General features: G+C 43.1%; 1 protein-coding gene and 1 non-coding gene across 7 annotated transcripts in view; one reads left to right on the top strand and one right to left on the bottom strand.

The window, feature by feature from the left end:
* The window catches only part of Grk5 (G protein-coupled receptor kinase 5), a 194,736-nt gene that overhangs the window by 68,562 nt on the left and 100,274 nt on the right, over window positions 1–25,900 (bottom strand). For all 6 annotated transcript variants that reach the window (XM_087585160.1, XM_087585171.1, XM_087585145.1 and 3 more), the window contains one exon: window positions 131–243. Coding sequence is in view for 2 of the 6 variants with exons in the window: in XM_087585145.1 (XP_087441271.1) it covers window positions 131–243 (113 nt within the window). In the remaining 4 variants the exon portion in view is untranslated. The remainder of the gene's footprint in view (window positions 1–130; window positions 244–25,900) is intronic.
* On the top strand, window positions 17,315–17,443 carry LOC120100371 (small nucleolar RNA SNORA44). The gene has a single exon (XR_015655793.1). It is a non-coding gene; the product is annotated as a small nucleolar RNA SNORA44 (small nucleolar RNA).

Here is a 25,900-nt window from a genome sequence, read left to right as displayed (position 1 = left end):
CACACTTCAAAACCATCAGGCCCATCTTTATTTCCTCCTGACAAAAACAAACAAAGAAACAAACAAAGAAACAAACAAAAAAAAACTTGCCAAACACAGAAGACCCAAGGGCCACTTAGCAGGGACTTACCACTAAGTCCAGGAACTGAATGTAGCACTCCAGTCCAGGCCTGGTTTCACAGAATTGTCGAAAAAGCAGTCTCCCAATTGGTTGCTTGTCACATAGACTGTAGTAATCTCTGTCTGGAGATAAGACGAAAAAAGTGTGGTGAATTGGGTCCAGAATTCTGGGTAGATGGAGCGAGATACTGGGGAACTGAAGTCAGTATTTGCAGGGTCTGCAGACCGGAGAGAGAAGTCTAGAGCAGAGAATGGTGCCAGGCCACACCTGGTTCTGTTTTGCAGGACTATGACTTCTATATGGACACCCTAGTGGTTCTGGCGATCACAGCTCCACTTCCTATCTAGCCAAACAACATGAAACAGAATCTGGTTCTGGTGACTGGGTAAAGGTTTCAGGCTCATGGCCTAAGCCAAACCAGCCAGTACTTTCTCTCATTCTGGAGGCCAGTGCGGACAATGGTGTCCTTGACCTTGTGTGAAAAGCTGCTGTGAGGAGACTGAACCTGGGCATCATAACTGAGAAAACAGCAGAGTTAGTCCCTTGAAATATCCAGATATTTAGATCAAATCATGCCTGTAGCCCATACTACATTTGAAAAGCTGATTTAAGGGAACACATTCCTTCTGTTTAGAGCAATTTAAAAAAAAATCCTAAATTACTTATAATTCAAACCATCCTACTGGATAGTTTTGTACTGGTTCATTCATTCTTTCTTTCTTTGTTTCTTTCTTTGTTTCTTTGTTTCTTTCCTTTCTTTCTTCCTCCCCCCTCTTCCTCCCCCTCCTCTCCCTCCTCCTCCTCCTCCTTGTTTATTGCTTTATTTTTCTCCCATTTTAACCCAGTTGAAGTAAAGCCCACTCTTTGGATGCTTCTAATGAAAACTGTGCATTTCCCAGATAAATAGGCACAGAAACAAGAAGTGACTATCTTTTAGCCACTAAGCCAGCAAGGGGGTTCTGAAGTAGAAACAAGGTGATCCACCCAGCCCACAGCCAGGAGCTGAAGTGCTAGCACTGGATGTTTTTTTATTTCATATCTCTTCCACCCTCTTTGTTTTCCCTCCTATGAAAAACAAAACGCATATCTGACTGGGACCAGGATTCTTTCCCTGCAATGACATTACAGCATCTTTAAGCTTATTAGCTTGGATCTAAATTCTTTTAATTTATTTCATTTTTTCTTCTACGGAACATCTTCTCCCCAAACCTCTGAACAAATCCCTACCAAACCTTCTGGTTCTGGGATGCTGATACCTCCCAACTTCTTAAGATGGTTTGTGACTCAGCCTTCACAAATCAGAGTCACCTGTGTTCTAGCCATAATGACAGGTTCAAAAATGAGCAAATGCAGCCAGGGCAGTGGTGGTGCATATCTTTAGTCACAGCACTCAGGAAGCAGAGGTGGATATCTGTGAGTTGGAGGCCACGCTGGTCTACAGAGGGAGTTCTAGGAAAGTCAGAGCTACACAGAGAAACCCTTTCTCATAAAACCTAAAAAGAATGGGTAAATGACTCGGCCCCATCTAATCGTAACCTTCATTCTCCCCAACACGATGATAAAGTTAAGCATGGCACTTGACTGAATAATAGCCAAATTGGAGACCTGTTTCCTCCATAAATTCAGAATGTGGTTCATGCCCCAGACCCAGCCACTACAGTTAGGGCCTGTGACTCTAGCCCTAGAGCTGCTTCTAAAACTTCCTGGAAAGAGGCTTGCTTACTTCAGAGTGCTGAGGACTTAGGACTTTATTTTTTCTTCCAGGAAGGTAGAGCCTGGGCCTAAAGCCTGGGCATTAATATCTGACATTAACTACAAAGAGTATACATTGCTCTTCTCATGAGCAAATGGCTCAAAAGCGGGGGCTATTTTAGTGGGAACTCATGGGTCAAACATATATACAGAAGTCACTCACAAATGTGGCTTTCTCTAAAGCAGATACTCTGATCAACATGAATGAGCCCCATGCCAAGTCATCCTCTGACACACACACACACACACCCTGGGGAAGAAAAACAAACCTTTGCACCTTCCCCCAATCAAGGAGCTTTCCCTATAAAATTCTGGAAACAGAGCAAATTACCAATTACTCAATTATGGGAAAGGGCACAATACCTCTTATTTGATTTGAGCAAGGTAACCCCCTGCTTCCAAAAGCAATTATGAGATTTCATGTACCATATTGTGACTGCCTAAGAGTTCATATGACAGAATTTCTTCCCCTACATATGGTGTTTCTTGTCAGTATGGAAACAAGACTGATATAAACACGGGCACAGTAAACACCATGTGATTCTGACACAAGTTGTCAGGAACACCGCCCCCGCCCCCCTCCACACACACACTTTCACTGCTTCTCCAAACCATGTAGAAGATCCCAAACAAGAAAGCAACTTACTAGCTGGTCAGTAAAGGTCAAAAGAACCAGAAATTGTCTTTCCAGATTTTGTTCTCAGTCTCCAATAAGGATCTTCTATTCTTATCCACAAAAGCAAGTGGAACTCAGATTCCTTTGGGAATGGATGAGGCCATAGTAGGAATGGTCAAGGTGACAGGAGGAAGCACAAAGCAAAGTTCTCAGTGTGGGAAGATGAATATGAAGGGCAGATAGTCCCTGAGAAGTCTAATGATAATGAGGCTGGAGACATGAGGAGGACAACTCGGGGTCATCTAGGGGTAGACGCCCTTCGATCTTCCAATAGTGCTGACTGTGATACTCACAATCAGGTTTTCAGTGTTTCCTGGGGAGTGTCAAGAGCGCGGAAGGCAATCTGCGAAGCTGTACATACCAGGAACATGCACACACACACACACACGCACACACACACACACACACACAGACACTCATACGTACACACACACACACGCACACACACACACACACACACGCACACACACACTCACACACACACACACGCACACACACACTCACACACGCACACACGCACACGCGCACACATGCACACACACACTCACATGTACACACCAACTCTTATAAAACCTGAATCCTTGCCTTGGGTCCTGTCCATCACTGGCAGGTCTCTTCCAAGCATTATGACTTTGTTGTTTTGTTTCCTTTATTCACCCAGCAAACTCTCTTCTAAGGCCTCTTGCTTCTTGATAATAGAAGGTTCTTTTAATTTTAAAGATCACCCCTTGAATCAGGACAGAGTATGCAACTAATATGGGGTGTCTCAGAGTAGACATGGAGGAATGGCTTAAAGGAAGTACAAGGTGCTTGGGGATAGAAGCCAAGGCAGGAAGACGAGCATCAGTAAGTCGTGTTACGTGGGAGGATGAATTTGCCTGGTGATAAGTCTAAGTGTCTCAATGCCTATATTCAAACACAGTACAGCAAGCCTCTTTTTTCTCTATCTTCCCAAGTCAGGCTGATATTTGCCAAGATGTCAACCAGCTAAAGGAATAACAAGACCAAAGGCAATGTCCTCAGATCTGGGCCTCTCACAATCCAAAGATACCACAGAGAGACAAGGTGCTGGCTAGAAGCAGTTTCATCTGTCAATCCATGTAATCATGGGCTTGAGTTTGTAGGCCTTTCTAGGCCTCAGTTTCTCATCTACAAAATAAAGGCATCAGAATGATCAGCTGCCAAGTCCCTTCACAGACTGGAGCCTTCCTTAACTGCCAGTTTCACAAACTGATTAAAGGTCTAAAGATGGCCTCCACAGTCAATACTAAAGCTCACTTTTATCTAGTATTCCAAAGCTCTACTTTTGTCTACTTCTGGTGGCAATGCCTGGTCTGGTGTATTCCTCCAAATTTTGTGAAAACTAGTAGTAGTCTGTATGATGTATGATTTGGGTCATAGTTACTCAGCGATGGAGTTGTAATGAAAAGTGCCCCTGGCACTGTATGAATTGTCTATGGGAATTCTGTATCTAATAAAGCTTTATTTATAAAGCAGGTGGAGAGTCACCATTTGATCAAATGCTAATCTCTGTTTTCACATCCATCCCCTTTGCAATGTAATGTGATGCTGAACTGATTTCCTCTGTCACCAGAACATATGACCAATAGTAAAGAAAAGGAGACCTGAAGTTAGAAAAGCCAAGTCCATTCCAGGAGGAACCCAGGCCTTTCCTGGGTCCAGTGACCCCTGGACATCTAACAATATACACACGAAAAACCATGAGATGCCACACTTCTGTAGTCAAATACCACTTATCACTCAGGCCAAACAAATAGACATCAAGAGCAAACACAGCATGGATAAGCCCAAGCAGCATTGTGTTGGTCCAAGATCTGGAAGCAAAAGCTACATGCACAGTTAATCCCAAAAGTCTAAAACTCAAAAAAGTCAAATCCACAGTGACCAAAATCAGAACAACAGTGGGAAATAGGGAATTCATGACAGAGGCACATGGTAGATGGAGGAAGTTGAGTATTATAAAAATGTTCTATGCCTTGACTCTGGTGATTGCACGGCTGTACATGTTTATAAAAGTCATTTAATTATACAATTGAAATTGATGACTGCATTGCAGGCAAGCAGTGACATTTCAATAAAGATAACCAAAGGAAAGAAAAATATTAAGTCACATAACCTGAGCTATCTAAGCTTCCCAGGAGCTTGCCTGGCACAGGTTCTCTGAGATCTCGAGATCTCTCTCTCTCTCTCTCTCTCTCTCTCTCTCTCTCTCTCTCTCTCTCTCTCTGTAAGGCAGTGGCTTGGGGGAAGCACTGGAGATTGGGGTTATGTGACAGCAGACTTCCCGATAAAAGCAATGGGCTATTTTCAGGGTCAATACTTTAGATAGAACAAAACTTAAATATCTGGGGCTGGCAAGACTGCCCAGCAAGAAACTCTGAACTCTTCTAACTCTTATTTGTGTATATACGTATAAACAAAGACAGATAAATATTTGGTAATTAATTCCTGCTGGCAGCAGCAGAGAATTAACTAATAATTGTTAGAGTTCCTTTCTCTGTTGCCCAAGAGCCTCACCTCTCACTGGCCAGGTGAGAGCAACTAAATCTTTGTGAGTCAGGAAAAGAAAGGCATGTTTGCAGGGGGGGGGGGCTTTTACACAGGCAATATGCAGAAAAACACACATATTTATATATATACACAGACATGTCACAGGCCCAACCATCAGTCTCATCAACTCCACAAATATACATACACACTTACTTACACCTATACTTACAAATGCATACATGGTAGATGGAGCAAAAGCCCCCCCCCCAGCAGGTTTCACTGTGCAAGCACCAGCAAAGAAAGAACTCACTCATTCTGGGTGAATAAAAGCTCCAACTTTTATTACTTAGAGGAAGAAAAGAAAGAAAACCGACTGTTTTTTGGAGTATAAAACCAAAACAAAACAAAAAAACCTATCCTTGTTAGTAAGAAGAAACTTGCTGTTAAGAAGAAACTTGTCTCATGTTAAGAAGTCTGCCTTCTTTCTCTCTGCTCTCTCTGTTCTGCCTGTGCGCTCTCTCTCTGCTCTGCTCTGCTCTGCTCTGCTCCTATTCTGCTTCTGTTCTTATTGTCATTGGTCCTAGTTCTTGTACTTTTTCAGAATACATGATCACATGATATTCCAAGCATCTTTTTTCAAAAGTTCACAAAAAGTTCAAACATAAATTCAAATCATAAATTGAATAAGGTCTAACTGAACATTCATTATCTGTCACTAGCTCCACAGGTTCATTAAAAGTTTAGAACAATAATTCTTATGTCTAAGTTAGCACGATTTTGTCAAGAGGCAAATCATCTTTTCATTAGTGTCTCATTAGCATTGAAGTTCTGTATAGATAAATCTAGTCAATATTTTATCTTTTGTCCTTGCACCTACAATAAATGGTTCATCTCCAGTTGATGACTTTTAGTTATCAGAAAATGGCTTCGCCTAAAGGAAATGTTTTCCCTGATCAAAACTCTGTTTCAACCCTGCTTTCTATCTTAGTGTGATTAACACATGACATATGAAGGTTCACAGAGCCCCAATTGCAGCCTTCATACTTAGGGGGCTCAAAATTACCTGTATAAATTTAGGAAATTTATATTATCAGTATTAGGAATTAAGAAATCTTCCATTAATCTCAATGGGGGAGTAAGAAATGTGGGGAGGGGGACAGAAGCCACAGGAGGAAAAATGCAGCCATCATTGGCACTGCCTTAGCTGCTAGTGCAGTTGCTGGCTTAGCACCTGGGAAGGATCCTGTGCTGGGAAGGGATCATGAGTTCTTTGTGTGGTGGTGATTGTTTAAACAATGGAGGGGCAGAGCAAAAAGAAGAGGCCAAGGAATAAAACAGATTTCCCCACTTTGTAGCATTACTACAAGAGTACATCTTCGTTGATTTACAGAAAATCTGCCCAATAGGGTGGGCTAGTGACCAGAAATTGTTATATTAATTTAATAATGACAGGAAAGGCATATTAGTTGCAAGAATCAATATTGAGATGAGGTTACTGAAAGCCTGCAATTCAAAATTATCTATTGCAGACCACACTATATGATGTCTCATCTCCAGAATGACACTTGTATGCCTTTAGCCTTTCCTACATGGCTTCTGACATAAGCTTGCTTCTTCAGTCATAAAATGAGAAACTCCTTATTGTGGCCTCACTCAAGGGCAGTGTTGCTCCATGCAGGGTTATGTCTGCATCCTCCGAGAACTAGAGTTCCCCAAGCTCCTTTAGACTAACTGGATCTAAATTTCCCAGGTGGAATCCAGATCTGTGCTTGAACATGCTGCCCCTGTTTGGAACAGTTCTCCTCTCCTAAGGGGAGGAACATTCTTAAATTTCTAGCCCGTCATGGACGGAGACACATATACAAACTCACACCACTAGCAAGCCGGATAATACCTGAGTGCCTAGAATTCGTGGAATGTGAGGTATCTCCTAGCATGCACCTGGATCCACACCATATGAACCAGCTGTGAGAGTCAAAGTATGTCTACAGTTACCAAGATCAGAAGCAGCAGAATTACTCTTAAGAAAGGAACCATTTGGGGGTTGGGGATTTAGCTCAGTGGTAGAGCGCCTGCCTAGGAAGCGCAAGGCCCTGGGTTCGGTCCCCAGCTCCGAAAAAAAGAACCCCCCCCAAAAGAAAAAAAAAAAAAGAAAGGAACCATTGGTCTTTTCCTGAAATCCTTTTTTGTTTGTTTGTTTGTTGGCTTGTTTGCTGAGGCATGGTTTCTCTGTGCAGCCCCAGCTGTCCTGAACTTTATTCTGTACATCAGGCTGGCCTCCAACTCAGAGATCCACCTGCCTCTGCCTCCTGAGTGCTGGGATTAAAAGTGTTCACCATCAAGTTAGGGCTTCTCTTGAAATCTGAAAAGCTTAGCAATACATATACCAAGAGCTGCTGTTGCCTAGTTTGTGGTTATAAAAGGGAAAAAACAACAACAACAACAACAACGAAACAACAGAAGAATGAAGGTGCAGCCACATCAAGTTGAGCAATGTCCCAGATAACAACCAAAGTCTAGATCCAGCCATATTAGAAGTCATGTGCTTTATTTCTGGTTTATCTTTTGTTACATGAACCAACAGATTCCCTTTTACCCTTAAGCTCATTTATTTTAAGTTTCAGTGTATTACAACAAAAGTGGGCTGACTAATAAGCCTTTCAGCTCTAAACAGTATTTGGATGACTCAAAATGAAAGCCTCTGTACAAAATCAGTTACAGCAAGGTCCTATGCCACTCACAATTAAGCACTGCTTCCCCTTCCACTAAAAGCTGGATCTGCACAGAGATTCTACAAAGTATGTTTGCACTGCTGATTAGTACACCAGCTCAGAAATATCCTAGCATCCCATCCTTCTTGTGTCTCAGAGGCAGACAGGGTGCATGACTAGGTAAGAATTCCTACAAAGCTGGCAATATGTTGGGATCTGAGTCCTACCTGTATCCTTTGGCTCAGAGAATGGATATCCTCAGCTGCGTGTGGGTTTTGCCATGACTATATCATGGCTGTCTTTCACAAAAGGTGGTTACAATTGGTATTAGTGTGTAGAGGCCACAGCGCCTGAGACATCCCCTCTGTATAACAGGATTATCCAACTGCCCACAGAAATAATGCTGACAGTCAGCAAATGGCCCTGGGTAATGAGTTTGTCTTGGGTAAATCCCTTTCCAGAGGCTCAGCTGCCCTGTGAACTGCTGACACCAACACATAGGAGCACCCCACCCAGTCCCAGCATATGGTCTGTCCTGTGTGAATAGCAGCCAGGATAACAGATGATAGAAATGAAGGCTTTTACTGCTTTGAAGTCTCAGAAAGATAAGTAAATGGAGCCAATGAAAAGAGGCTTGACACCCTGACAACGTGAAAGCAGCTCTCAAGCTGAGTTACTTCTCTGTCTTTGAGCCACTGGATTCAAGCTCTGGGAGGGTTCAGCTCTATTACCAGCTTTGCCTTGCACGGGGACCCTCACTCTGAATGAAGCCACATGTCTCTCAATAGCTCATGCCTGCGGTTAAGATCTTAATTCCTTTAAGACTCAGAAACAGGAATGATATTGATAGTGAAGATAAATAAATGTTGTCATTGTTTACATTCTTTTCCAGTTACATGAAATGGGAACATACTTTCTTAATTAAGACTCTGTGGTATGTGGGCACTTAGTGGGCAACCAGATCTCCCAACAGAAGGCCAGAGCATAGACATAGAGGACACCAGAGCTCTCCTCTGATATCCACAAGACCTGAGTTCAACACTAGCCATCCGATACCCATGCCACCTCCTGGGGCTTTTGGAGTCTTGGCAGCAATCCTTCTGTAGCAAGCATGGGACTTACATGGGTGGCAGTGTAGGGAGGGGTGACCATGACTGAAACCTTCTTAGGACTGTTTTCGTTGTTGCCCCAGGCACTCCTTGAACTTGGGCCAAGGAAAATGTACGTTCCATTTCAGGAATAAGAGCAAGAATGGAATGTGGCTTCCTGAGGAAATGGAAATGCTAACACCGGAGCCCTCTGAAATGAAACCACATGTTATAGTAAACTGCGGGTAGAGGTGGGGCAGCCTCCAAAAAGGATTCCTGCCGCCATCTCTCCACCAGATAGATATCCATGCCATTGTACTTAAACTGTATTTCTCTGAAGCACCAGGTTAAGAAGGTAAGTTCCTCATGATCCCTAAGACATCTAACACAATAAACAGAAAAAGCGATTTGAAATTAACTTTCTCTCAAAAATTCCTGCCAAACCTGGAAAAAGCAGTCTGGCTTTGGCTCTGAGGAAAAATAGTCTGTGACGTTAGAGAGGAGTGATAGCATCCTGAGTAAGGGCAGTTCCTCACAGTCTGCCCCTTGGAAGGAGCAGGAAAAGGGAAACATTTGGTATTTAGTTAGCAACAGCTGAGCTGGTTCTGATTACTTCAAGAATGATGTTTTATATGAATAAAAATGACATATGGCACATTACACAAACACACCCTCACCAAATGCCATCTTCCTGTGCCTCTTTTCCCCTCATTCTGGTTTCTAGTTTTACCAGTACCATGTGCTTGTCACATATCTTGGGAATATCATAAATAGAAACCCCAGTTTTTACACAGTTGGTGGCACTTGGATAAGCCACACGTCAAAACCAATGTATTTTGGAGCCCAGGTTGCCAGTAGAAGGGAAGGAAGAGTGCCTGCCTGCAGCTTTGAAGAAAGAAGATCTGGGTACCAGGGGTTGCAGGGGCAGGGTGCTTTGGGTGACCCTCAAAGCACATCAGAAAGGTACCTGGAAATCTAGGAAGGGGCTAAGGCTGAGACTGGCAGAGTGTGGAGATGTGATATTCATACTCAAACCCCTAACCTCAGTACCATAACCTCAGTCAGGCAGTGACCTCCTCCTCATTCTTAAAGTACAAAAAAGCAGAGAACTTGGATATTTTCTCATAGAGGGAATCAAATGAAGAAGTGGTAAGTTAAGGGGTAGGGTGAGGGGATGGAAGGACCAGCTAGGGGAGGCAGGCCCAGAATCCTAGGAAGAGCTGGAAACAGTCAGGATCTGGGTTCTAGGTCCGACTCTCTTACTTGCCAATTCCAAAAGGGGAGGTTGGAAACACTGGACTTGAACTGCTCCCCTCTACTCCAAAACGTCTCAGTGACTGAAAACCTCACCTCTGCACACTACTCAGAGGACATGACACCCTGTGGCAGAAGAGTCACCTGGAATATCAGTGCTGGTACTTTTGAATGCTGGGAGCAAGTAGGAAACATAAATGCAAACCCAATGCTCACTTCTATTTTGATAAACTTTCACAAATTTTGAATTTCACAAATGTCGAAATTTTCACAAATGAAGAAAAGCAACACTTCTGAAAAAAAAAAAATCATCAATGAAGAGCCTGAAAAGCAAGATCTATGACCGCCAGCCATCCAGTTTTATTCAGGGGGTAAAAAACAGGTGGTGCTCAGAACTTTGTTTTACTTTGCAAGCTGAGGCAGAGCTTCCCAGTGACTTGAGACCGAGCCTGCCACAGAGCAACCTAAGCCTGGCTTAGGGTGAGTGATGCTCTCTACCCTGGGCTCCTGCTGCAACCGTCCCAGGGCATTCCTCACTTGGTTGTTTATTTGTTTGTTTTCTCTCAAACCTGTACAGTTTTAGAAGAGTCAATACCCAGGCCACTCCCAGACAGACTATATCAACAGAGTCAGAATGAACGTTTTGTGAAAGTTTTCCAGGTAGTTCCCTGTAAGGTCAGGCTAACAACTGTGCACCCACAACAGTGCTTGGCCCAAGCAGCAGAATAGGTGAATGCACAAAAAAAAAAAAAAAAAAAAAAAAAAAAAAGGGCTATGGAGCAGCAAACTAATAGAAACAACAATCCACTTCCAAGTCTCAGGCCATTCCCTGGACATCCCTCCATGGTCAATCTGCTGGAAATGAGGGTCACTCAAAAGCACTAGGTGATAGGTAATTGTTACTAAGGTGCCTCCCATTCAACAACAACAAAGGACGTCCAGGTCTCTCAGTACCAGTCAGAGCTACAGCATCCCCAAACCTCACCAGGTGTCCCTGCTTCCTTTTGGGTCACTGGCCAGGGTATAGTAATGCTAACAGCTATGCAGCCAAGCAGCCTGAGAAGTGAATGCCTGGGAAGATGGTGGTAATAACAGTCTTCCAAAAGTCGTGATGTCTCTGGGTTAGCAGTTTCTCAGTCTTCAACATGATTTCCTTCAACATGATTCCCATTGGAAAACTCAGACAGCCTTAAGCCTGTTTATTCATGGCAGGCATTTCACCACTGGGTGCCCAGGACTTTTTCTCAACCTCAGACCAGTCTTATTTAGCATGAATCTCGGCCTGCCCCTTAGTTCTCATTCTTGGTATGCAGAGAAAAATATGCAGGAAGCCTCTCCTCTGATTCCTCCTCCAAGCTTCCCTGTTGGAGTACAACCCAGATCTTTTGTGTACTTTGGTAAATAGCAAACCATGTCAACTTCTTTCGAGCCTTCCACCTGTGATTAGCCTGGCTTTAGTCTAATGAAGAGCTGAAGGTGCTAAAGAGGGAAATGGATGTGTGCTCAAAGGCACAAGAGTTTACCCAGTGTCTGTGTTTCAGATAGGAATCGGCAGAGGGAGGTGTTTTACTAGGATCTAGTACAGGGGAGCAGAGATCTAGACTTAGATATTGCTTAGAGTTGTCATCTGTTGACGTTGGGACTGTGTGTGCAAGGGCATGTACATGTGTGTATGTAATATGTGTGTGAGTACACATACATGTGCATGAGCAAGTGTGTGAAAGTCAGAGGCCAACACTGGGTTTCTTCCTCAATTACTGTCCACTATATTTTCTAATACAGTCTCATTAAACCTGGAGCTCACCAATTCACATAGACTGGCTGGCCAGAAAGTTCCAGGAATCCACCTAGTCCTGCTTCCTCAAGTGTCTCCTTGGTGTCAGGAATAGAAACATACACTACTGCATCGAGCCTTCTGGAGATCTAAATTCAGATCCTTATCTTGTGCTTATGCTTGTGGAGCGAGCACTGTATTGATGAAGCCACTTCTCTAGTCTCTGATGTCAGAATTTAGATAAAGATTTTTCTAAATTTGATTTTGTCAGGGCTATTTTTAAGAAAGAAAAAGGTTTAGGTCAGACAGTGGCCTTCCTTATTTTGCTACCAGGTATAAAATAATAATAATAATAATAATAATAATAATAATAATAATAATAACTGAAGTAATAATAGGTAACAAACACAGAGCTACTTTGCTGTATGTTAAACCCCATCCTAGACACCACATGCCTGTCTATGTGAAGGTACTGTCTTAGTGAGGGTTTCCATTGCTGTAAGGAGGCACCATCACCAAGGCAACTCTTATAAAGGACAACATCTAATTGGGGCTGGCTTACTGGTTCTGAGGTTCAGTCCACTATCATCATGGTAGGCATGGTACTGGAGGAGCCAAGAGTTCTACGTCTTGATCAGAAAGCAGCTAAGAGAAGGCTGGCTCTTCCTGGCAGCCAGGAGAAGGGTCTCAAAGCCCGCCCCCACAATGACACATTTTCTCCAACAAGTCCATACCTACTTCAAGAAGGACACACCTCCTAAAAGTGCCACTCCCTGGGCCAAGCATATTCAAACCACCACAGGTACTACAACCACTCTGTATTTCAGATGCTTGAAAATAAAGCCCTAATCAGAGTCAGCATAAGGTTGAGGATCCAGTAGGCAGCAGTGCTAGAGTTTGACCACGGTTTCTGCTGACTACAGATCTAGCCTGCGTTTCTTAGCCTCTTGAAATCCACAGTAACAATAGACAAAGACCTGAATCTAAAAAGTAGGTGAGATTATGTCAATGCCACCAGGTAGCAACCTTCATGGGGAATAAAAGGTACCCAAGAGTGATGTTAATATGTCAAATTGACAGGATCTAGAATCACCTAGGACACAAAGCTCTGAGTATACCTGTGAGGGAGTATCTGGATTAGGTTAGGCTCTTGGCATGCCTGTGTGGAACTGTCTACCTTGAGAGGGGAAGACCTATCACTGTGGGTAGCATTATTCTATTACTACTGAATTAAAAGGAGAAAGTGAGCTGAGTAGGAACACTCATTTCTTGGCTTCCTTTTCACAGATGCAATGTAAGCAGCTGCCTCAAGCTTTTGCAGCCAAGCCTTCACCAGCATCCATAGGTTGTACCCTCAAATAAGTGCCAAGATAAACCTTTTCTCCCTTAAGTTCCTTTGATCAGGGTATTATTATCATAGCAACAGGAAAAACTAACTAAGACACTAAGTAATCCAGATATCTGTTGGTCCATTTAGGTCTAGGCTGCTTCTGCCCTATGAGTCTAGAGCATCCATCTTCCAGAAGATGAGGTCCGGAAAAACATGACTGCCCAGGACTAGCTGTCAAATAGGCACCTTCATGCACTTGCCAGGCCAGCTAAGAGAATGAGTTGGGATGCCCCCTCCAGTCTTTAAGGCAACAGGACAGGAATATAAATGGTTAGTCTGCTTCAGAGCTAGCAGGGGACTAGAATGTTTCACTTCTCAAACATCCAGGCACCTAGCACAGAGCCAGACACAGAGCCATGAGAAATGACTCTTGCTGACCCAGTAAATGAACAGATTAAGACCTCATAATACGGGGCCAGACACTCATATGGAGATTTCTATGAGTTCAAGGCCAACTTGGGTTATAGTAAGTTTCAGATACAGTGGGAGCTAAAGTTCTAGCTGAATTGGTGCTTGTCTAACACAAACAAGGCCCTGGGTTTGATTCACAATACCGTATGAACAGGCATGTTGATACACACCTATAATTCTAACACTTCAGGAGTAGAAATAAGAAATCAGAAGTTAAAGCTCATCTTTAGCTATATGCCTAGGCTTTTGAGGCCAATCTGAGCTACATAAAACTCAGTGCAACAGTAGCTAGTAAATGACTGCATATGAATATTGTAATTCCAAATTTCTCCCTATGCTAGGCCAGGCTACGTTCAGTCTTATAAGAAACAAAGTCCCTTCCATGTGAGCAACAGATGAGTAATGGCAAGTCCTTTATTAAAACTTCAAAACCCTAGGCTGTCAATATGGTTCAGAGTATAAAGACACCTGCCACCAATTCCAACAACTTTAATCTGAGTCCCAGGAACCACATAGAACTTACTACTGCATGTGATACTCTAATCTCACATTTGCAGAATGGTATATGCAAATCCCAACCCATAAATAAAATGTGATTTTAAATTTTGAAAAAAAATCAAAGGGACTGGAGAGATCACTCAGCATTTAAGGGCACTTTTTGCTCTTACAGAGAACCCAGCTTTGGTTCCCAGCACACAAATGGAGGATTACAACCACCCCAGTCCCAGGGGATTCAGCTCTTTCTTCTGATCTTTGCAGGGACCAGGCATGTACACAGTGCACTACATGCATAAAGGCAAAAATCTCATACTTATAAAATAAAAATAAATAAATCTATATTTTACAAAATAGGATTTTTTTTTTATGTATATGCTAGAAATTGAACCTGAATCCTCTGGAAGAGCAGTCAGAGTTCTTAACACATGAGCCACTTCTCCAGGCCCCCAAATAAATAAATCTTTCTTTAAAATTCCAAAATCCTCACTAAAGGATGCCACCCTAGTCTGGTTCAGGGACCCCCATCGGAGGCCATTTTAACTTCCTCCTTCAGACCTGACACTTTGAACACCACAAGGCAGAGCTGCTCTGTCAGCCCAGAAGCCTGTGATGGATGCCATACAGGTGTCTCATATAAATCTTCAAGGGCCTTCTCTGCATGGAGCCAAGTAGACACTTTAATCATCAGGGCAAAGAAAACAAAATGCCTCATGAATTTTCATTTTTATCACAGTAAAAGAGCACAATCAATTTGTCAGCATGCAGTACCACTTCTTGCCAAATACCACTTATTTTAGTCTAAAGCTTTCTCGGCTATACAAACACTGAATAGACACAGGCAGAACCCTGAACACATGCTTCTCTTTGCCTCTTCCTGATTTAAGAGTTCCCACACATCTCATAACTGTCTAGACACCATCAGCTTCCTCACAGCTGGCACACTTGCTCCCTGGTTCTGCTCTTTTCTTCCCTTTGACAGCCTTGAAACAGACATTTACCTGATGGGAAACCAAAAAGGAATCCTCCCAGGTGACTTAACATGAATGATACCTTGAAAAAAGAAAAAAGAAACTGGGCTGATCCAAAACACAATTGTGGTGAACTCCTTATTTCTAACTGGTCCCGAAGTATAACCCATCATGGCTGTTTGTCACTGAAAATTTCCATAGTGGAACTGTCCAAGTTTCTTGTTTTTCCTTCTAAGCAATTAACTGGAAAAGGGATTTGCTCAGGAAAATATAATAACAAGGGTGAATTCAGAGCTCCTCAAAATCGCTTTGTCACATTGGAAAGCTCACCAAGCAAGCCCTCCTAAGCTTCGGTTCAGAAAGGCTGGGCTGTGCCTATGTTTTGTACTGAGCAAGGACTCACTAGAGAGGTGACTGGTGCTCACCAGGACAGCACAGCTAAGTCAATGCCTCTAGGAGAGAAAATGTTCTGAGCATGCACTTCCTCCCAAAAGCAGCACCTAAGTCTCCAACTTGAAAGCACAATTTACATAAAATGTTCAAAATTAGGGTTAGGGCAGAAGAACCAACAGGTCATCCTGACCACTAGGCTCAATCCAAGAAGTTACAGACCTCCACCTCAGAGGAAATTTTTCTGGATCTACTTCATGCTGGTTGCTAATTGCCTCAGTTTCTAGATCACCATATAGGCATCCTCACTTGTTCAGTTCATTTGGTGTCTTCCCCATCCCTTTGTGTATATGTGTGCACAGCTGTGAGTGCATGCATGTGGAGAGCAAGGTCAACTTTAGATATTCTTCAGGACTTGTCCCCTTTGTTTTAGTTTTTAAATTTTTATACATTATTTATTGGGAGGGGAGGGATGACCACACACTGGCACAGTGTGCATGTGCAGATCAGAGAACAACTTGTTGGAAATAGTTATTTATTTTTTTTTTGATACAGCATCTTTCATGGGGACCAGGCTCGTGCCAGCAAGCCACAGGGATCCACTTGTCTCTACCTCTCCAGTTCTGGGATTACAAGTGTGTACCATGACATCTAACTTGTTACAGGGGTGCTCAGAATCAAACTCAGGTCTTCATGACTGGTCTCTTAAAAGCAATTTACTTTGTGCCCTACATGGTATTAGACACAGTGATTAGGCATTAGCGATGTATGCAGAAACAACTACCATCCCTAACCAAAGAGTTCTAAGCTTTTTCCCTGATGCTGACCTAAAACTCCACAGGAATGAGATAGTAGAGAGCCAGGAGCAGGAAACCACTGGTAGATCATCGAGATTCATATGTAGGCCCTTTCCTTTCTTCTTCACCTCCCACAGTGCAGAATGCAGACACGGTGGGGTCATCTTGGACCATCTCAATGAAGACAACATCCTATAGGCTGTTAACTAAATGATAAATAGAGGCTGAAAATTTAATCAGTTTCCATAAAAACTCTAGGTCTCACAGTATATTGCTCCTTAAAAGAGAAGTAGTTTCTTACTGAAGTTAGTTTATCAGTTTTAGCGGATGAGAAGGGAAAGTGTTTTTGTTATAGTAACTGAACCTACATTGTCTGACAGACTGTGTACTAAATGTATGACCACCACAAAGATTTATTTTCTGGGTCTTAAATAGATCTCATAAGTATGGATCAAAATATTCAGTATACTGCCTAGTATATGGCAGAGCCCCTGTCAATATCATTTATTATAAGCACTAGACACTCTTGCCATATTTCTTTTATTTAACACCTTCACTTACTAGAGAGAGAGAGAGAGAGACAGAGAGACAGAGACAGAGACAGAGAGAGATCAACTGCCCATAAGGGGTTAACAGAAACAGAGGGTTCACCTGCTTATATCCACTAAATCTAAACAATGTCAGATATTGCTTTGTCAGGCAATGCAAGCCCCGGGTGTTGCTTCAAATGCAGTGCACCCACTGACTTCTTTCAACTTGACCTATCATAGTGCATCGAGGTCTCATTACCCTCCTGGTGCAAACAGAAGACCGAGGAATTGGTTCTCAAATATCTTAAAAGCACACATTCACCTCAAGATGGTAGAGGCAGGTTCTGGTAGAGGCCAAGTTCTAGGTCACCCTTGTGTATATAGCAATTTCTAGGTTAGCCAGGTCTTCATAGTAAGAATCTGTCTTAACAAATAAATAAAAGCAGCCTATTTCCAAGGATAGAGCTGGGTGTGGCTATGGGATCTCCAACTGCAGGCCAGAGTAATTGGAGAGACTTTAACAGCAGAGGTCAACACAGTGCCTGCGGCTGCCACTTGCTTTTCCTGTATGTGTGGGGACTGGGCTTTCCATGTGAGACAAATGCTTTGTCCCTGGGAATATACAGAGCTTTCATTCTGTAGGTTATACCCAAGGTTCTTTGAAGAGTCTGAGGAACCAGACTGACTGCTTATTAAGCAAAGAGCTATATAACCAGTGAATGGACCATCATCTATGATTTGATCTACAGTTAGAAACACAAGAGAAGAAACAAAACAGGCAGCAAGTGGACAGCTCCAACAGCAGTTTTCGATGATGCTTTATAACTTACATACATGTGACTGGATCAATAAAAACTTTTTAGAAAAAAATAAAGGGCAATCTAAGAAAAGAAGGGTTTATCTGGGCTTGCAGATTACGGAGAGATACAGTCCACCACGGTGTAAAAGACATGGAAGTGGGCAAGTGAGGCAGCTGGTCACCTTTCTTTTTTTTTTTTTTTTTTTTTTTGCTGGTTACCTTTCATCTACAGTCAGGAACCAACTCTCTACTTACCATCACTAAGACCCTAGCATGTGGCTTGGTGTTGCCAAACTCATAGATAGTAGGTCTTCTATCCTTAGTTAAAACTCTCTAGAAATAGCCTCACAGACTCACGCAGAGTTGTGTCTCCTAGAGAATTCTAAATGCAGTTGATAGGGAATAATAATCATCACAAGAGCCAACTGTGTGGTGCTACCCAATGCTCATTTACTTCCTACCTCCTATTCTGAGGCAGCTCCTCTGGGTGTAATGAACCAGCATCTCCAAGAGTACCAGACTTGATCAATGGACACTGCCCAGTCTGGCTAAGGAAGCAGTCTCTGTACTACATCCAAAATTGAGTGTTGCCAATCAACTCTCACACAACTGGTGAGTGGTTACCTGAACTTAGATCTCTGTGGTGTGACCAAAGCAACAAGAATCCAAACTGATGCCTTTCCTGGGGCTCAAGAATTTTAGAGGCAGGATTAGTAGCCATGGCCTGTATAAACATCTATGACTTTAAGTGTCAAACTGCACACCCAGACACTGCTATGAGATGCCTTGATGATGCTGTCTCGGCCTCTGCCTCACAAGGGATCTTCAGGTAGTAATGAATTCATTTCTATCTTAGGGGAATACACCCAGAGTAAAACAACAGCATCCACAGTAGAAGGCCACAGTCTGCTCTGCCTTCTTTTGGGCAATTTATCTTTGTAGCATAAACAGGGCTAACCAGTATTTATGAGCAAATAACTACGTCTTACTTTCTCTGCCATTTGAAAGGGGAAAACACCACTTCTAAATCAGTCTCTGGCCTTTGAGAGGGTGAAGGTCTAGCATCGCTTCACTATTTAAACTGAAGGCTCCGGGTGTCGTTGGCCCCTTCATACTTCACAGATCATGTGGAATTTTTCTTTCCTTAGCCTGAGCCTTACCCACATGCTGTTCTTGGGTGGGCATGGTTGCTTTCCATCCTCTCTGACAGTGAGGTGCCCACAAACAGGTCAGCATTTGTAGGTGGCTAAAGAGAAGGTTGTCAGAGCAAATTTTGGTAAAGTAACCTTCTTCCCTTGTCAACTTTTAGAAGAGTTCCCTGTGAGAAGGTAAATCTCCCTACAAAGAGCTGGAGCTGAAGAACTGGCTGAAAGTTCCTTCCTCCCTTCCTCTTTTCTTTCTTTCTTTCTCTCTTTTTCTTTTTCCTTCCTTCCTTCTCTTCTTTCCTTCCTTATGGGGAAAGGGGTGCAGATGCCATAGGATATGTGTGGAGACTAAAGGACAACTTGTGGGGGACCCCTATTGGCTGAGCCACCTCACCAGTGCTCATGTATGATTACTTCCAGCTCTGAACATCTCCATCTGCATTCCAACACTAGTTTACCTATTTGAATACAAAGTATACTTTTCTATTTTTTTCATATGCCAATATGGATCTGCTATTCATTTCATTTTCAATTTTTTTTATTTTTTAAATCCACTTTGTTCTTTGTTATACCTTCTTACACACCCAGCTTTTCAAGTCTCTCTTAGACTGCTTTTAAATTTTTCCTTATTTTTAATTGCAAGTGTGTGTGTGTGTGTGTGTGTGTACATGAGTAGACATGTGTGCACATGAATACAGTGCCCTTGAACAACAGAAGAAAATGTTAGAACCGGAGTTATAGGCCATTGTGAACCACTTGACATGAGTTCTGGAAATTATACTTGAATCCTCTAAAAGAGCAGTATTTGCTTTTAACTGTTGAGCCATCTCTCTGGACCTCTTATACACTTCTTGAGAAAAAAAATACCAACATGCTGCACCCCTTGGTTCTGCATAAGGGCTCATCACTATTCCAATTAACACTACATGATAAAGGTGATTCTTGTGATTTCAGAGGTTAGGCCACAACACAGGTTGAGCTTTTATCTCCTGAAATTCTCCTTTGTAACCAACCACCATGTTGTAAGGGGAGCCTAGGACACATGGTATGACCACATGGCAAGGAACAAAAGAATCAGCAACAGCCAGGCAAGCAATTAAATTAGACTTTCAGTTCTCAGCTTTAAAGGTCTTAAAACTGAGATTTCAAACACTATGTAGGAAAAATTAAACATCTGGACTTTACTATGTTTGAACCCCAACCCAGAGACTCTATAAATACGAAGGGTTGCGCTACACCTCCCCATCATTTGAGTAACTGGAATGCTCCCTAGTAGATCTATAGTGCCTAACTCAGATAGCAGATAGCAGTTCTTTAATAAATATTGTTGGATTTGTGAAGTATATTAGTAACATTATTCTCCTATAATCTATAGCTGTCTCTTAAAAAAAAAATTAAAAAGTCCTATGACCATCGCCAGACAACCTCAGTCCCCAGATCAACAAAGGATCATTCTTTTGCTTGCCAATGAATGAAAGTTCCCAGCACTGCAGAGAGTACAGACTTCTCCACTCCCAGCTCCTCAGTAAGCTAGGGGGATTGGTCACATTGCTTCTTATCATCAGGGATCCGCTTTCAATGAAAACAGGCCACTCTTCTCTCAGGTTTCCAAACAAATATTGTTCTTGGCTGGGTGGCTACCATTTTGTTTTTCTCATAAACCAGGTGCATCTAGGACAGTGATTCCCAACCTGTGGGTCATGACCCCTTTGGTGGTCAATGACCCTTTCATAGGAGTTGCCTAAGACCATCTTCAATCAGATATTTGAATTATGATTCATAACAGTAGCAAAATATAGTCATGAAGTAGCAACAAAAAATAATCTTATGGTTGGAGTCACCACAACAAAGGTAACTGTATTAAGGGGCCACACCATTAGGAAGGTTGAGAACCACTGTTCTGGGATAAAAGTGACATGGAAAAAAGGGGATTTGTCTCATTAATCTAAAGCTGAAGCCAATATATGCTTAGATATCCACTGACAAGAACAGTTAACACAGTACCCACCCCAGAATCCATGAATCTCTGAGGCTCCTCCCCAAGTGTGTGTGTGTGTGTGTGTGTGTGTGTGTGTGTGTGTGTGTGTGTGTGTACAGGCCAAAGAAACAGAGCCTCTTGGTGGCTTGGAACTGGCCAAGGAGACTAGGCTGGCTGGCTAGTGAGCCCCAGAGATCTGCCTGTGTCTACCTTTCTGCTTATGGGATTACAAGTGTGCCACCAGACCCAGCTTTTGTACATGAGATCTGAGGTAGAACTCTGAACCTCATGCTCGTACAGAAACACTTCTACATACTGTGCGATCTCCCCAATGACTGCTTTCCCTCACCCTATTACTATCTAGCCTTCACTGCCAGAAGCCAGACTGGACCTGCTAAATCCAAGGTAAAAGTGGGCTGATCGTGAAGAAATCAAGATAGGCTTTCTATTTCTAGAGCAGAACATCAAGAGTTGCCAAGGGGAGGCTCTGCAGGACCTGCCTTAATGGCAAACGAACCTGCTGTAATTAGCATATTAATAACATTTGATTTCTAACACCCCAAGAAATATCTCTCCAACCACTTTACCATGAGGCTCTGAGGTAATCACAGAACAAAGAGCACAGGAGGAGACTATCTGTGTATACCCTGAGTCCACCTCAGGAACTACTTCTCGCATAAGCTTCTCCTAGCTTTCTTCCCACAGACCAGCATCCTGACTCCCTCCAAGTGGAAAGGGTTCATTTCAGACCCATGTGAAAACACTTATCTTAGAAGAGGATTTCTGGAAGCAAGCTTTGATATGTGAACTAGTCAGTCCACAGAATAAGACTTGTAGTTCTGAGGATCAAACAGAGTGAACTCCTAAGAGATGAGAAGCCCAGGGTGAACCCATGCTTTAGTCATAAGGAGAGGGGCAGAGAGGATGGGCTATCAAAGCTCCACACTTGCCATAGGCTGTACTGGACAATCTCCCAGTAAAGATGGCAGCTGGCCCAGGGTGCAGGTGAAAGGCTGGCTCTGAGCCCTGCCTGTGCTGCTCTAGAGGGTGGCATCTGGAAAGCTGAACTGATTTGGATTCAAAAGTACTTCTTGTCTTTTCGGCATGCTAAAGACATGGTGGGCTATGGCTATGTGCTCTAACTAAACACACACACACACACACACACAAAAACCCAAAACACCAGAACAAACAAGACAGATACATGAGCTACCCCTCATTCCCAGGAAACTTTTCCTCTCCACTTAACTGCTGGGTTCTTCAGTAGTCACACCACAAAAAACATTTTAAGGGCAGGACTTTGGTTATCCACACCCATATTCATGTATGGACAGACTCCCTGACAAGCAGATGGCTGGTGAACTAAAAAGATGGGAGATCAACTTCCAGACAACCTCTGATGAAAAGCTGATTGTTGAAAGAACTGTGAAGGTACTCTTTTCCTTTTTTCTACTTCCTTGAAACAATATGGCGACTGGAGCTGCAGCAGCCAAGTCAGACCAGAAGACATCTGCAGAGCAGAGACACAGGAACCTGAGTCCCTGAACACACACAAGAGGCAACAAACTTGGGGTTGGGGATTTAGCTCAGTGGTAGAGCACTTGCCTAGCAAGCACAAGGCCCTGGGTTCTGTCCCCAGCTCCGAAAGAAAAAAAAAAAAGAGGCAACAAACTTCCTTACTGGAGAGATCATTCATATAAGAAAATGTTCAAGATATTCACACTCAGTTTTAGCCAAAGGGCATGATCATTTCTGGATTCAGAGAACATTCTATGTTACTCTCAAACATCCCTTACTACAGCCTACCATTCACCCAGTCATTTGGCCCAAGAAACTTCCCAGGATTACATTCTAGGGTGGAAAAGAATCATTTCTTTGATTGATGCTATGTGGGCACAGTGGTTAAGAGTTTAGGATCAGAAGTTCAGTAGGCCTGGCTTCAATCTAAGTGCTCTCAGTTAATTAATAGTTACATTACATTAGGAAAATCATGTCAGATCTATAAGCCTCAGTTTCTTCAGCTTAGCTCACAGTAGGAATGGTCCGAGATTTTATGGCCCAAGGATTAGATGGTAACACCAGTAAAGATCCCACCAGCATGACACATACCTGAACATCTTTTCCAAACATCATCCACACAGAAGTCACCTTTACCCAAAACATATAATCATGGCAATTGTCACAATAAAGCCATGTCCTACATTGAAAGATTTTAGCAGTGACACACAGGGTGGTCCCACAGGATCATACTGCTGAATGACATCTAAGTCTTCTTAGTTTATGAGGGCACACTCTGCTTGCACAGTGACGAGACTGGCTAAAGAAAGTATCTACTGTTAAACAACTTAGAATGGTAGTGACTTTGATATTGTCTTTGTCTTGATTTTAATCAAGTCCCCTCACACCTTTCAACTTAGCCTTTCTCCACTGTAACATATAGGGTTTGTGCTATAGTTGTGCTTTTCTTTCTTATAGCATACATTAAAAATGGATAATATACTCAGTCACTACTAAACCACCCAAAATCATTTCACACCCCAAGAGGTATGGCTGTCACCTCTGTGATTCTGAAACAAACATGGAGGAAGAAACTACAAGTTCCATCACTTATCTCCATGAATATTCCAAAGCCAGAAACTTTGGAGCACACTAAACATCTGCCTAGTTAGTCTTTGAATGTTCTTGCCCAGCCGTATTAGAGACCTGGAGAGAGGACCCAGCCAAATTCCATTCTAGCACATTTTGAGAGCTGTTCAAATTCCTCTGCTATACTTGCTCGATGCATGCTCTAATCAAAAATTACATGCTAAGGGTGTGGGGATAATTCACTCCTCAAAACTCGTGTTTTTGTAAAAGGCTGGGCTTGGGGGCATATGCTTATAATCCCAGTACTAGGGAGATAGAGACAGGAGGATCACTGGAGCTCATTGGCCAGTTGACCTAGATGAGTTCCAGGCCATAGGGAGATCCTGTTGCTATTAAATCGGGGACACACACACACACACACAGAGGCAGACAGATAGACACAGACAGACACATGCACACAAGTGCGCACATGCACACACGTACACACACACATACACATAAACACACACACACACACACACACACACACACACACAGTAGGGTGGGAAAGGGGAACACCTAGCCTCCACATCTACACTAGACATGTCCATATGTCATATACAAACATATGTAAACACACAAAATCCCATGCTAGAAGTAAGCTGTCTGCAGAGGAATCTGCAATGGCTTCTACAAATGTATCTGTGCAATCCAATTGGCTTTTGCTGTGATGAGATTTGATTCATTTCATGGTTTCCTGGCAAAACCAGTGGAACCCAGCAGGGACTTCACAAAACAGGGATTCTTAGCTGAACAAAGAAAACCTTCAAAAAACACACTGCAGCAGTTTTGGCAGCTAAAACTGTTCCTCAGCAGTAGTTCCATCAGGTAGCATGCTCCTTACGCAGAATTGTGGTGATGCTTTGAAGTGGCAAAGCCCAAATAAAATTGTAATCTGTGACAAGGATGTTGTGGCCAACTCCTGTGTCAGAAACACTTTTGAGCAATGGAACCATTTCAATGGAAAACTATGGGCTTGACCTATTAAGAAGCAACCATGTAAAATGTTTTTTTGGCATTTATTAGATGTTTGATTTGGCAAATTTATACTAGCTCAGACCAGAAAGCAATTTACTTCTCCTACCACTTCATCCTCCTGTGACCAAAGGTAAGACTGAAAAAAATGAAACAGGTACGTAGGTGGGAACTGCTTGGATCAGAGACTTGGAGACCTATGTGAAAATGGGGCCTGAGCAAAGCAGAAGGCCCACCAGGCAGGAAAGGGCTGAACCTTATAACTTGCCTGGGCTTGCAAAGCTGGGGTTAAAACGGACAGTGATCTGAGAAGCAAGTAGGAGCTGGGGTAAGCCTGGCATGGACTGTTAATGGGCAACTGAGGCAAAATTTCAGAACCTCATTTATAAAACCAGAGTGAAAAGACACCTACAGGTTTCAGTAGTTGAGTGTGAGTCGGTGGCCAAGTGTTTGCACAGCATGTGTCTCACAAGACCCTGGGCTTTAACACTGGAGCTACCAAAAACAGGAGGAAAAAATACAGTGCTTCACTGGAAGTCAAAGTCCACATGGGGACTTCCATGAGCACAGGGAGGCAGCCATGATCTCCATGGGGGTGGGTGGGACATACCTGGAACCCCATGCATGGGGTCTGGGTGCTAAGACCCTCTAAAGGCTAGTGGCAGTTTGAGGGTCACAGGAATCCCAGGGATCCTGGAGTAGTGACGGCCACTGGTTCAGTCCTGGGTGAGAGAGTGACTTTCAGATGAAGATCTGGCTGATCTGAAGATCTCTGTCCACAGGACTGCAGAGGTCTAGGCCTAAAGCCTGCCTCTTCTGTTCTTCCTACACTGCTGTCACCAGGTTCCATGGATGTGGACCTTCCCCACTGCAACTTGCTTGATGCCCATAGGGACCCCTGAGAGACAGGAGTTATTTGCCCCACGATGCATGGGAAGAACTAACGACAAAGGCCAAACTAGTCCTCTGCCTAGGGATTTCTTAGAAGCCATTGCCTTCCTTCTAGAGTTCTGTAGCAAAGTCTGACACATCATTTCACCCCTGTGGTTCCTTCCTGCACTCATGCCGTTTGGCTGCTATGTTCCCTGCATCTTTGTAATAGCTAACCCATAAGGTCAAGGGTTATTACCTAGGTACAGCAATAACTCCTTGCCTCCATCTCTCTATGGACTATGGAGCCTCCTACCCCCTGACTCTTGTCCCTCTGGCCAAGCCACAGTAAGTGCTTGAACATGGGAGTGAACTATATTGAACATCATCCTGCTCCCCAATTCAGCTTTATATGGGAGAATGCATAGGCAATTGAGAAGCAGTAGCGGAGATTGTCGTGCAACTCTTGTTATTCACAAAAAACTAAAATAATGTCTCCTGCTGGTGGACAGGACTTCAAATAGGCAAGGCCAGAGTCTGACCCACCCTTGGTGTACTTATGCCTCTCCTAGGATCTTTTGGTCGATGTCATCATCTTAGATTACTGAACATCCTCAGTGTCTATCAGGGATGGAGC

The sequence above is a fragment of the Rattus norvegicus genome, chromosome 1, assembly GCF_021556685.1.
Source record: "Rattus norvegicus strain SHRSP/BbbUtx chromosome 1, alternate assembly SHRSP_T2T, whole genome shotgun sequence".
Classification (NCBI taxonomy): Eukaryota; Metazoa; Chordata; class Mammalia; order Rodentia; family Muridae; genus Rattus; species Rattus norvegicus.
Note: the sequence above shows the minus strand (reverse complement) of the source record. Positions and strands in the feature narration are given on the sequence as shown.